The sequence below is a fragment of the Perca fluviatilis genome, chromosome 11 (assembly GCF_010015445.1).
Source record: "Perca fluviatilis chromosome 11, GENO_Pfluv_1.0, whole genome shotgun sequence".
Taxonomy (NCBI): Eukaryota; Metazoa; Chordata; class Actinopteri; order Perciformes; family Percidae; genus Perca; species Perca fluviatilis.
In genome coordinates, this window is record NC_053122.1 from 5575475 (window position 1) to 5588364 (window position 12890).

The following is a 12890-nucleotide window of genomic DNA, read 5'->3' on the forward strand; positions in this document are numbered from 1 at the left end:
GTCAGCTTTAACAAAAATAGTTTGCTATTGGTGACTTAGGGCGCTTTCACATCTGCCTTGATTAGTACGGTTGAATGTCAGTTGAATGTAGAGTTCATTTGCCCCCCAGTGCAGTTCATTTGGCAGGTAAGAACGCGGCAATCGCACTCTGGTGCGCACCAAAAGCGGATTATTGAAAGCACACAAACTATAGGTGTGAAAACGACCCTAAAGGCCAAGCTATGGGTACCAACCATCATACTGTTGGACTCATGTAAACCTGTAAGTCCTCTATCATAAATACCTCAGGTTAAATACATCAAACCAACAATGTAAATGTGGATATCGAGTTTCTTACGTCACCTTTGTGGTATGACTGTGAAACGCTGAGCGTTTGACACCACACACATGGAGGACGAGGGGCCGCGGTTAATCACATCAGCCAATAGGGGGGCTTCTGATGAGAGTCGCAGCCAATTAGCTCTCAGCCAGGGGGCTGCCGTGGATACTGTTACCAGGACAGAGCAACGGGGGGATCTAATTGAGCCCAAATGGTTGTAATTCATCGAGTTAAGGGGCGGCTTGACTTTACCCAAAGCGTTTTTTGTATCACTCCTAGCGACGCTCACGTCTGTGTGAACTGAACCCCCTTCAGAAGCTTTTCTTATGATGTTGTTCTTGGGACAAAGGAACAGGGTAGCAGGTCAGACCTTCTCAATTTAAATTTCGTTTTAGTTTTGCTTCTGCATAGTATTTCACTTTATTTATTGGACTTTCTGCGATATATTGCACATTATTACCTTCTTTTTTTTTTCAAACTTCAAATTATGTCCCCAAAGGAAACCTTTGTCTCCATATGTTTTTTTTAATCTAAAAATATACATTTCTCTGTTTGTTCAGCTGTGGTGTTTGGCATAGATCTATGCTACATACTTGTCCCTATAAAAATAAAAATAATAAAAAAAATGCAGCATAGTATCGCAATATTTTCCGTGGCAGTACTGTATTGATACACTTCTGAATCTTTTATTAAATTAATTGCACATGAGAATTCAACTTTTTGATACTAGAATAATAAAATATATTTCTTTTTCAGTTTACTAGATGCTGAGATGAACAAACACTTCACAAACAATTTATGTTTTTAGAAAAAACAGATGTTGACAAAGTTTTCCTTTGGGGACATGATTTGAAGTTGGAAAAAAAGGTTGCGATATATTGCAGAATATCGCAATAATTTCGTATCATGATAATATCGTAATATTGTGGGGCTTTCTGTGATACCCACATCTACAATGACTAGAAGACTACAGTTCATGCATTCAGAATTAGCCCTTACATCTGTGTGTAAAAGGTGTAAAAGTCCGAGTCGCAGGGTGCTTCTTGGTTGACTTTCCCCCAGGTACTTTAAATAAGAACTCAAGTAAACATCCCAAACATTACATGACACTACATAATCGTCTGCAAAGAGAGATCAGTCTGACTGTAAACAGTTTACCGGCAGAGGACGGAAATTTCTGCTTTAAAGTCCACAAAGTGACTGCCTGTTTACACTCTGCTCTGTCTGAGAGATAACACCCATGCTGATTTATATATACTTTATTTAATCGGGACATCCCATTGAGATCAACAAGTTATTTGCATGTGAGACCTGAGTACAAAGTGAAATATCAAATAGAAATACAATCCAATGAAAATAAGAATATAAGTAGACAGCAGTATGCAGGCATGAATGGAAAACATGTATATTTCACACAACTAAAATAAGAATTAAAACCCCATTTATAAAAAACAAAACAAAAAAAAACAAAAAAGAAAAACAGTAGAAATGCAAGTGCATTCTAAAAATCACATTGATGCCATGTTCATTTATTGATTTGTAATCCATAATGTACCTAGGGGTGGGAATCTACGGAGGCCTGACGATACGATATCATAACGATACTTTTGTTACGATATTATTGCGATTTTAAACATATTGCAACATTCTGCTTTGCTTCTGTGTATCGACACAGTATTGCCATGGAAAATATCACGATACTATGCTGTATAGATTTTTTCCCCCATCCCCAACCGTACCTTACTTTATTGATGCAACTTTGCGCATATTTGTATTATTGTAAATTAGGTGCTAAAGTGTTTGCAAAAGTGTATATTCTGATGTTTTGTACTTCACTTGCATTGAGTATTTATCATAGAAATAAAATGCATAGAAAGGCCATTGAACTGTTTGACGTGATCATTTGATTGGTACACAACAAAATGGCGATTGTTGTTAGTTGTCATATTGACAATATGCAGTGGACCGCTAACGTTAGACCCAGCGGCAGTGGGTCAGTGGACCGCTAACGTTAGTCCCAGCGGCAGTGGGTCAGCAGACCGCTAACGTTAGACCCAGCGGCAGTTGTTCAGCAGACCGCTAACGTTATAGACCCAGCGGCAGTGGGTCAGTGGACCGCTAACGTTAGTCCCAGCGGCAGTGGGTCAGCGGACCGTTAACGTTAGACTTAGCTGCAGTGGATCAGCGGACAGCTAACGCTAGACCCATCCCGCTGTTCATTCTCTCTAACTGATGCAGCATGAAAGCACGGCGGAACCAGCAAGCCAGCCGGTGTTAGTTGGCTAACGTTAGCTTGCTAACTCCGCTTTAACGTTACCCCTTGCCACATTATTCACAGAAAACGAGCCGAATAAAGCTGTCACTCGTGGCGATAGCAATGTGCTTTGTGTGGATGAAGCATGAAGTAAAGTTGACTCATTTAGCGGCTGGCTCTCTGTCTCGTAACGTTACTACTCCGCTGCACGTTTGTCCGTCAGTTATTGTAAAACTGCAGCTCCGCGACTTGCCGGAAGTCGGCTTATTATCGGAAGTTTATACGTTACCGTGGCAATGGTACATATAAAAATGGCTGCAGCTCTGACCATTCTGCTATGTAGATTTGAATGAAAATGGCCTTTCTATCCATTTTATTTCTATGGTATTTATTGTTCTACCTACCTGCCCAGGCACTACGAGCGGAAAATAGCAATTGTGCTACTACCTGGTGCAACACATCTCTCCATGCTCTTAGCTTAATGTTTAATTTGCATTGTCCCTGTTTCAATACAGCGACATCACATTACGTTACTTGTCTTTTCTGTGGCTGATTTGCACATGCGGGATAGCCCAAACCAGTATTTGTCATGTAAATACTGTCACCACAACTGCCATTCAAATGTATTTGCATCCAGGCTGAATGTAGGTCAGTCAGTCAGTAGGCTGTGTGAATGGCGGCCGGGAGATTAGTGCGAAGGGGTTTAACATGCAGGTTATAAAGACGTTTTGTACAGCAGGGGAGTCCAGTGGACGGTACCTCCAAGTAAACAAACATAATGTTCTACTTTGACCTTATCTCACCCTGTAAAGTCATGGTGGAGCAGAGTTTAGGGAGCGTACTGCTCCTGTAATTTGATATATCTTTTGTTTAAACAGGATGTTTAAATAGGATGTAACACAGGGAGGGATAGTTTCAAACTGTAAACTAATGGGCAGACCCAAACGGAATCTGTTTTACAGTTTTCAGCGGAGATCCTGAATTAAAATCTGAAGAATTTAGTGGAATTATAGCAGAAAATAGCGCCCAGTCTGCTTGATTAGCGTTCTCTAAAAACTTCAGTGCCCAGTTGTTTTAGGAAACTACTGCCCAACTATTTATGCTTCGGAGTTCTTTTTTCTAAAGATGTATCTCTTCAGTAGTAACCAATGGGCTTGCAGAAGAGAGCCACAGAAAGAGTAGGGAAGTACTGACACATTGTTGGTCTGGACCTTTTCAGGGGATTTGTTGATGATGAGTAAATAAATATAGAATAACGCCAGCTTTATCTTTGAAAAAAAAAAGAGAATTGCACACAGTACTTTACCCTTTAATGACTGAAGTACATGTGTAGTTGTTGGAACTATTGGAAAATATACAATCAGTCAGACAAATGAAGAATATTTTCTTCCATCCTGAAAAGCTCCCTTTGAGCTCTGCAGCGGACTAACCTGCTCAGCTGAAACCTTGCACTGCCAGGGTGATTTTATTGCTTGTATTCTTTCCATACCCCATCCACCCTCCTACGTACTTCCGCTCAATTTTCATTTTCCTTCAGTACTCCGTCTGGGTTTACGGTATATTCTTGGGTTTTCTCCAGCCAAATATTTGGCGGTCCAATCAGCGAACAGAGGGAGTGGCTGAGAACAATGACGTTGAGGTCGTGCGCTAGTTTGAGTTGTAGTTCCGTAATGGCGGCGGAGAAAGATGCAGTTCCGTAATGGCGGCGGAGAAAGATGCGAGCGAAGCCATTCGGTCCGTTGTGGCAACGCTGCTGAATATCCAGAAGTTAAAGCCAGAGCAAGACCAATCTTTGCTGAGTTGTGTTGGTGGCCATGATGTTGTGGCCCTCCTCCCCACGGGGTTCGGGAAAAGTCTGATTTTCCAGCTCGCTCCGTTAGTGGTGAAGGAGTTGGCTAAGGCTAACACTAGTGATGCTAAGCCCACGTCACGACCAACGTCACAACGTTAGCGATTGGTTATGGCAGATCCAGAGTGGCTCTGGGCAGATCCAATCGTTTTAAACTTCAACAGAGTACCCGCCTTCAAGGAAGTTAACACTTGTCAATGGAGAGTGGCCAGACTCTCTGGACAGATGAAATGAACCAGAGTCTGGTAGGACCAGGCTAATGTACCAGAGTCTGGTAGGACCAGGCTAATGTACCAGAGTCTGGTAGGATCAGGATAATGTACCAGAGTCTGGTAGGACCAGGCTAATGGCCCAGAGTCTGGTAGGACCAGGTTATACATCAGCATGCCCATTAACCTAATTATTATCGAGTTCACCCTAGGCATGGCAGATAGTATTCTCTGATTGACCACTATAATAGTAATAGTAATAGTCTTGGATATTGCATTAGTCCTAGATTTGGATATTGAGTTTGTCCATATTGGAATTTCGATAAAATTGCAATTAATTGTGCAGCCCTAATTTGGTTATTTTGTTGAATGGTCTTGAATGTTGTAGTTACTGTGTCATTTTTTTCTTGATTTTTGTCTGGGTGGGTGGTGCACTGTTCATGTTCCAAATTGTATCTTTTGTGTATTGTGTTAAAATGAAATGTGAATTTTAGTCACAAAATAAAATGAAAAAGTCAGAATTCTTACTTTAAACTCCAAACTCAAAAACATTTTTCAAGTGTGGCCCTAATCCTCTTCCGTACAAAATAAACAGCTACTGTAGAGACGCAAAGAAAATATCTGGCTTTAGTAAAACACGCAAAACGAACAGGAAAAAGGGAAAAGGTTTGAAATATACCAAGGTGCTGAAATCGTGGTTATGCTGTGACTGACAGACTGACAGCCCTGTTTGCTTTTTTGCCGCCTTGTGTTTTTACGGTCAGTGCAGATGAACACGATAAGACAGAGTCGAGTCGTGTTGCTGCAGATGGAGAGATGGAGAGACAGACGGAGAGAGAGAGAGAGAGCGAGAGAGAGACCAAAATGTCCTTCCTTCTCCGTCTCTTTCTTCTAAATGCATTTCATCATCTCCTCCAGGCAACAGCTACGTCCTAATGTAATGTTACGGGAACACTGTGCACTGCCGTAATGACATTTTCACTTCAGGTCCAAGATGCACTGACAAAATGTTATCATCTTCAGACAAATGTGATGAAAAAAAAAAAATTCTTCTCTTTATTCACTGCAAGTCCAAACTGTTAGAATGGTCGGCCTATAATGCCGACCTTACACCAAAGCGACAAAACCGCTCAGAACAAAAGTAGAAAGTGTCCAAAAAAGCAAAAGAAAAGCGTTTAAAAAAGTGTCATGTTTTCCCAAATGATGTACAGATTTCTAGGCATTCTATTTTCAAAATGCCCCTGGAACCCCCCCTAGGTTTCGGATGAGCCCCGATTGTTAACAATGTCTGGCTCCGCCCCTGATGACGATGATAATTTCTAACAGCATCACCTTTCTGCACAAACCTGAACGAGTCAGATCCTTTACGACTTCTCTGACCGAGGCCCCTGGTACAAATAATACCCGGCTGTTTTCTCACAGATGCATGCTGATGTGCTGACCTTTTTTCTAAGCCTGTCTTATTTATCCTTTAGTCCCCACCGCAGCACTGACGCTACTGCCAACACTTGTTCTGGCTCCGCAAGCGTCTGTTTCAGCAGTTTCGGTTTGTTTTGCTTTGAGATTTGAAATATGAAGCTGGTTTTGGAAAATCTGCCGTTTTGAAGGAGGTGGTGAAAAGAAAAGCAGAAAGTTCAAATGGGTTGAATGTTGTGTTGCTGGGCTTTCCCGACAGCCTGGATGGAACTTAGAGATAGTTTAAAAAAAAAAAAAAATCATATGTGTGTCATATGAGGGGGTGGTGATGATGCAGTGGATATGACACATGACTGGTGTGGGAGACCTGGGTTCAATTCCCACTGTGATACATCAACCATTGTGTCCCTGAGCAAGGCACTTAAACCCTAGTAGCTCCATAGGCATGCGATCTCTGACATATATAGCAATTGTAAGTCGTTTTGGATAAAAAAAGCGTCCGCTAAATGACATTTATAATTTTTTTTTTCACCTTTAATTTGACAGGACAGCTAGGTGAGAGAGAGGGGGAAGACATGCAGAAAATTGTCACAGGTCGGACTGGAACCCTGGACCTCTGCGTCGAGGCATAAACCTCTCCGTACATGTGCGCCTGCTCTACCCACTTCACTAACACGGACACTTAAAAATTGTTTCTTTTCCCTAGAATTAATGTGTATTTATTATTTATTTATTATTTATTTATTTTTTATATTTTAATGACTACGGTACGGCCGACGTCGACTACATCATTTCCGCTTCCAGCAAAACAGAACGAAAGCAGAATAAGCTGAAAATCCATGTTATGTTCTCCTTTACCAATGAACTAAATGTCAGACTGACTGACTGACATCTGATGTGCATTCTTCTTAGAAAACAATCAGTTTTTAGAAATGTCTCATGATATGTTGTCTCTAGAAGTGTATTATCCAACTTTTATAAATGAAAATCACAATACAAATCAAATCGGTGCCCATGCATCAGTAAAGAGCCGAATCAGGACTAAAAGCATATCGTCCCAGGCCTAGAGGAACTGGTGAAGGAGATTTAGTGGTGTGTTTGCTTCCATGGAGCCTAATAAGGGTTTTATGACTCTGTGATTTTGTTTGAGAAATTGCATTATGTGCAGCCTTCGGGCCGTCTGTGCTTCCACCTGAGCAGTGACCGGCAGCAGAGCTGTTTGGCTCCGATCCTCGCTTATAAGTAATGACGTATAGGTTCAGAGATGAGTTATTACACCTGTCGTCAGAAGGGTTTTTTAGAAACTGATGTTCTACATCTGTTGGTGCTGTAAAACTACTACTAAAGCTACTCTGTATTTAGAGTAAGGCTTTAACTAGTAGTTATATTTATTGTCCACTGATCTGTCGATTATTTTCTGGAGAAAATCAATAAGACTCAGACAGATCCAACACAAAATCTGACTTTCTAAAAAAAGTTTATAAAAACAAAGTTCTCTCTGGCATTGGAGGGAATCGATTTCACTGAAGTTTGACCACAAGCTGTTTAGGGTTGCAACAAACGATCATTACTGCTGTCGATTAATCCGTTGATTATTTCCTCTATTAATGAGATTAGTTGTTTGGTCTCTAAAATGTCAGAAAATGGGGAAAAATGTGGAACAGTGTTTCCCAAAAAGCCCAAGATGACGTCCTCAAATGTCTCGTTTTGTCCACTACTCAAAGATATTCAGTTTACTGTCACAGAGGAGAGAAGAAACTAGAACAATATTCACATTTAACACGCTGACATCAGAGAATCTTAAGCAATGACTCAAAATGATTAATCGATTAACCAATAGTTGGCGATTTTTTAATAGTTGACAAGTAATTGATTAATAGAACAGCTTTAATTTATAGTGTCAAATCATAGCAGTCATTATCTCAGAGTAGGTCTAGACCACACTCTATAAGTTATATAACAGAGACCCAACAATTCCCCCCAAGAGCAAGTATTGAATCTAATACAAGGTGATGTTTCCATTCGTAGAAATTTGTCTTTCTAACACGCTGCATCGTCTCTCCTGATCCTCAGACGTACATCGGCTCCATCCTGGCGGCGGTGAACCCTTACCAGTCGCTCGCCGGCCTGTACGAGCGGCCGGCCGTGGAGCTGTACAGCCGACACCACATCGGCGAAATCTCCCCGCACATCTTCGCCGTGGCCAACGAGTGCTACCGCTCGCTGTGGAAGAGACTGCAGAACCAGTGTGTCCTGATCAGGTAGGTGATCCTGACTGGATCTTTCTGTTTTAAAGGGTGTTTTGTAGGAATGCACCGAATCCAGGATTCGACTTTGGCCGGATATTGGGCTTTTTGATGGCGTTCGGTTTCTGCAGAGCCGTAGAATTTTTTTCCATCGAACTCTACACTTGCACTACGCTTGTACTACGCGCGCTACGCTGGTCGACGTGCTGACGGCGCCATTGATTACTGGAAGGTGTTTACGTAGGTGGAGCGTTCAATGCAGCAGGCTGTGAGAAAGTGAAAATGGAACTGGTGAGCAGAAAAAGTTGTTGTTTGGCGGTACTTTCAGTTAAAAGAAGGCCATTCAAGTCCAGCTACATGTTCAATTTGCAATGCCGATTTGTCTCGTGGTGGCGAGGACCCTAAACAATACACAACATGGCCGCTGTTACAACATTTGGTATGAAACATCCGAAAGAATACGAGTTGTGCCTGAAGGAATCTCCAGACAGCTGCCAAAATGCAGCAACTTCAGGTACGGCAAAGGAAGGACAGTCACTGATTAAAAACTGGTGTTAACCAGACCATGGACTGAGGATGGGAGGAGGATTCGGTATTCGGTTTCGGATTTGGCAGAATCTTAACCAGTGGATTTGGTAGTCGGCCGAACGCCAAAAATTCTGGATTCGGTGCATCCCTAGTGTTTTGGTTCAGGCTGTTCTCATGAACCATTCGTACATGTAGCTACAAAAAGTAATGCACTGTAATTTGTATGTATTCCTTGAATTTACTGCTATATGCAGCACATTGACTGCTGCTGTGTAAGATGAAGATTGCGTAGGGAGGAGGTCGGAGGGGATGTTCGGCACCTAAAACACAGGACTATCACGCAATGGAGTGGAGTGTCCTGGGAGTACTACTTAGGGGAACCGGTGTTTTAAGCCAAACCACAATCTTTTTTTTTCTAATCTCTACTAGTTGTTTTTGGTGTCTAATCTTAACTGTTGATTTTGCATTACGCTCACCTTTTGTCGGCTAAACTCAACTGCAACGGCCTCTTCAACCCCATTCTCATTCTCACCTAGTCAAATTCTGACATTTGGTAGGTGGCTCTCATTGTCACACACCGAAGCAAAAAGGAGATCTGGGTGCGTGTCCCGTTCTTGTCCCACGTGTCACTGAAACGTACATTTTGTAAATCCACCCACGATCTTTTCCTAAAACTGTCCCGTTCTTCTGCCTCATGTCAGTCCCGACCCCAGAGCGTCAAAAAGTGACGGCAAGAGTCCCGACCAAGCGCGTCTAAATACAACGCCAAAGGGCTATATGCTAAAGGAAATTATTTGCGTCAGTAACAAACGCTAAAGGCATCTGACCAAGCGTTGCTTTTTGACGCGATGGGAGTGAGAATGTGTTGGCCTCTTACACTACCGGCAGCTCACGGTGCTCTGTAGCCGATGCACGGTCACATTTTGTCGGCTAAATTTAACTGTAAAGATCGCAAAACTTAACTGTCGTGTGCCCACTTGACCGTTGTTGTGCGTACGTTTTCGAACAATATCATACAAACCCGTTCATGAAAATGCGTTGTTTGCTTGCTCGGTCTTTTTTTTAATTGATTTATAGCTGTAACAATAGATTTTTACCCATTGGTGGGCAGAAAACCTCCAAAACAAGCTTACACACACATAAATCTGATAAGATGCTGGCTGAGAACCATAAAAATGTTGCTCCTAATGGTTTTCTTACATTTGCTGACCGGCCAACAGCGATTGCCCACTCAGGATAGCCGTACCTTTCTTGTCGGAGGTTTTATCGAGCCCTTTAATTGGCCGTTTGAAAGACCTGCTGTGTTCCTAAGCTTGTTTAATCGCTCTCGCCTCAGCGTGCTCAACACTTTGATCAAGTTTTAAGTCTCCTGGGCAGTTTGGCTGCAGCTCTGAGGATCACGCCACACACACACACACACACATACATACATTCTGTTACTTATCTCCATCCTCTGTCCGCTGCTTTCCTTCCTCACATCCTTCCTCTTCCTGGTTTTAGCTGGACGACTTTCACATCCTCCGTCGCTCCATTGTTTTATCACAACGACAAGGACATTCTCTTCCCACTGACTTAAAAAGAAAAGCAGTTATTTTTACATTTCAGAAATGATAATATTTGGCCCCCGATTTAGCCGTCAGCGGATACAGGAGACATCGCAGTGTTTGACTCTGTGGGAACTGTTGTGTTTGGGTTGTCGAAGTATCCGGAAGACGTGACATAAGTGAACTTTATTCACTTAAATCAGCAGCGCCGGCACGTGCGTATAGGCAGGCTATAGGCAACGGCCTAGAGCGGCGCTTTGGCGAGGCGGAAAAATGCGGGCCCATAAAAAATTGCAACTGTTTTGTTTGGCCCAAATTTTTGTCACCTCTTGTAGTCCATTAGCAAGGAATGTGTGTCTGTCAACAACTGTACAATAGGGCTGGGCGATATGGAGAAAATCAAATATCATGATGTTTTTTTATCAAATACATCGATGGCGATGTTGCGACGATATTGTAGGGTTGACTGTTGTTGCTTTGACAACATATTTTCACAATTAGATTTTGAATAATAATAATGACTAAGTGGGTAAAGGTGTAACCACGCTCAGTTGCACTTCTATGACTGGCTGGTTTGAGCAACCCCTCGACTCTGCGTTGTGTGTAGAATGACGAATGACGAGCGAGAGACTAATTGATCTTTACGCTGCGATGGGCCCGTTTATTATCTGAATAGGAACAGAGTATGTACTGGTCAGTCATAGAGCTGGCTCACAGTAGCTTACACGCAGCACACTATAAAAGAATAACCTGTTATTTTAGCACAGAGGCTAGCTAGAAAGTGCATTATGACGCTATTTTAACATTCTGGCACTTGAAAAAGGTACAACAATCCACTTGTAACTCTTATTATTAATATGTTCATAAATCACAGTGCACATATGTTCATACAATGAATATACGGACATAAATACACAATATTTGTACTCTGTGCTGCACTCGGCAACTCACCTTGGGCACGTCTCTCATAACTGGCAATGAATACACAACAACCAGTGGCATTTACTGCAGAGAGGGGGAGCCCTTGAGCAAATAATTCTACATTGACATTAAATGACAATAATGGCAAGTGGAATAATATATAAACCCTGTTACAAAGGCAAATACTAGGACAGTTAAAACAGTCTGGTAAGTTCAGAAAATGACATCACTTTACTGTAATGCAGCCTTTAAACCAGTAAAAGACAACACGTGTCATATCATGAGTTCCCCCAGGAGCAGCACCATGCTTTGATGCAACCATGGACTTAGCGGCCAACGGTGGAACTCAGGGGCAGTTCTACATTGAATGACACCCCGGGCGAGACCCCCTCCGAGGTGCACAATCTCTACCTCCAACATTGCCAAAAGACACAATATAGAATAAATATTCGAAATAGCACAAATCCTTCATCACACAAATGTGAAAACGCACTAAAGAGAATGTAATTATTACACTATAGCACTAAGAACAGAAAACCCAAACTACAACTAAAACCTGACCTTTCTGGCCTTCCTTGATGCAAAATCATCAATGATGTCATCGTATGAAATCTGCTCCCCTATTGAGTGATTGATATTGATGACGGCGAGGCCAGTGATCCGTTCCTGGGACATAGTTGACCTCAGGTATGACTTGATCAACTTTAGTTTGGAAAAGCTCCTCTCTGCTTGAGCCACAGTGACTGACAGGGACGGACAGGGACCAAAAATCAGCCCTGGCATTTTGGCCCAGACCGGCCCACCACATAAGATCACAAATAGATAGATAGATAGATAGATAGATAGATAGATAGATAGATAGATAGATAGATAGATAGATAGATAGAGATTTTTATTGATCCCAAAAAAATGGGTATATACCAGTGTTGCAGCAGCACAATATCAGACACACAGCACACACAGAATATAAATGAAATAATAGGATACAATATACATGAAATAATAATAGGATAGAATATAAGAACAAATAATTTAAAATATATACAAGTTGGGAATAAAACTGTACAACCTTTTTAACTAGTATTGATAAAGCTGTACCCGTCCTTGCGCTCCCCTGAATATGTATACCAACTCCTACTCCTAAAACTACTAATGCCATGTAAAGAGTAAGCAAGAATCAGTGAGTTGACACATTAAATACTTCAACAAAGTGCCATTTATTAATACACTAAAACTGTATACTCCTAATGAATCATAAAACAAGCTATATAATATATATAGCTTGTTTTATGATTATCATTTCAAGAGGCCCTGTGCTATAATTTGAAGAGGTCTATCATGAGTTTTTGTCTGCCATTGCAGATACAAAAGCTACAATTCTCATTAAGAAAGTTTGCATGATGTGCATGATCGCTTTTATTCTTTTATTTGAGCCGCTTGGGTAACTTTGTTTCATTTTGGTGTTTAGACAATTGATGACCATTGATGCAGACCATTGTAGGTATATTGTAGGCTACATTGCAAATAGTGGGGCGGCACAATTGTGTTTTCGCCTAGAGCGGCAGAAATGCACGCACTGGTCCTGTTATTGAGATATTATAAGA

General features: G+C 41.6%; 1 protein-coding gene across 2 annotated transcripts in view; it reads left to right on the forward strand.

The window, feature by feature from the left end:
- myo10 (myosin X) overlaps positions 1 to 12890 on the forward strand; it is a 167035-nt gene that overhangs the window by 73792 nt on the left and 80353 nt on the right. For both annotated transcript variants that reach the window (XM_039815523.1, XM_039815522.1), the window contains exon 4: positions 8121 to 8308. In XM_039815523.1, coding sequence (XP_039671457.1) covers positions 8121 to 8308 — 188 coding nt within the window. The remainder of the gene's footprint in view (positions 1 to 8120; positions 8309 to 12890) is intronic.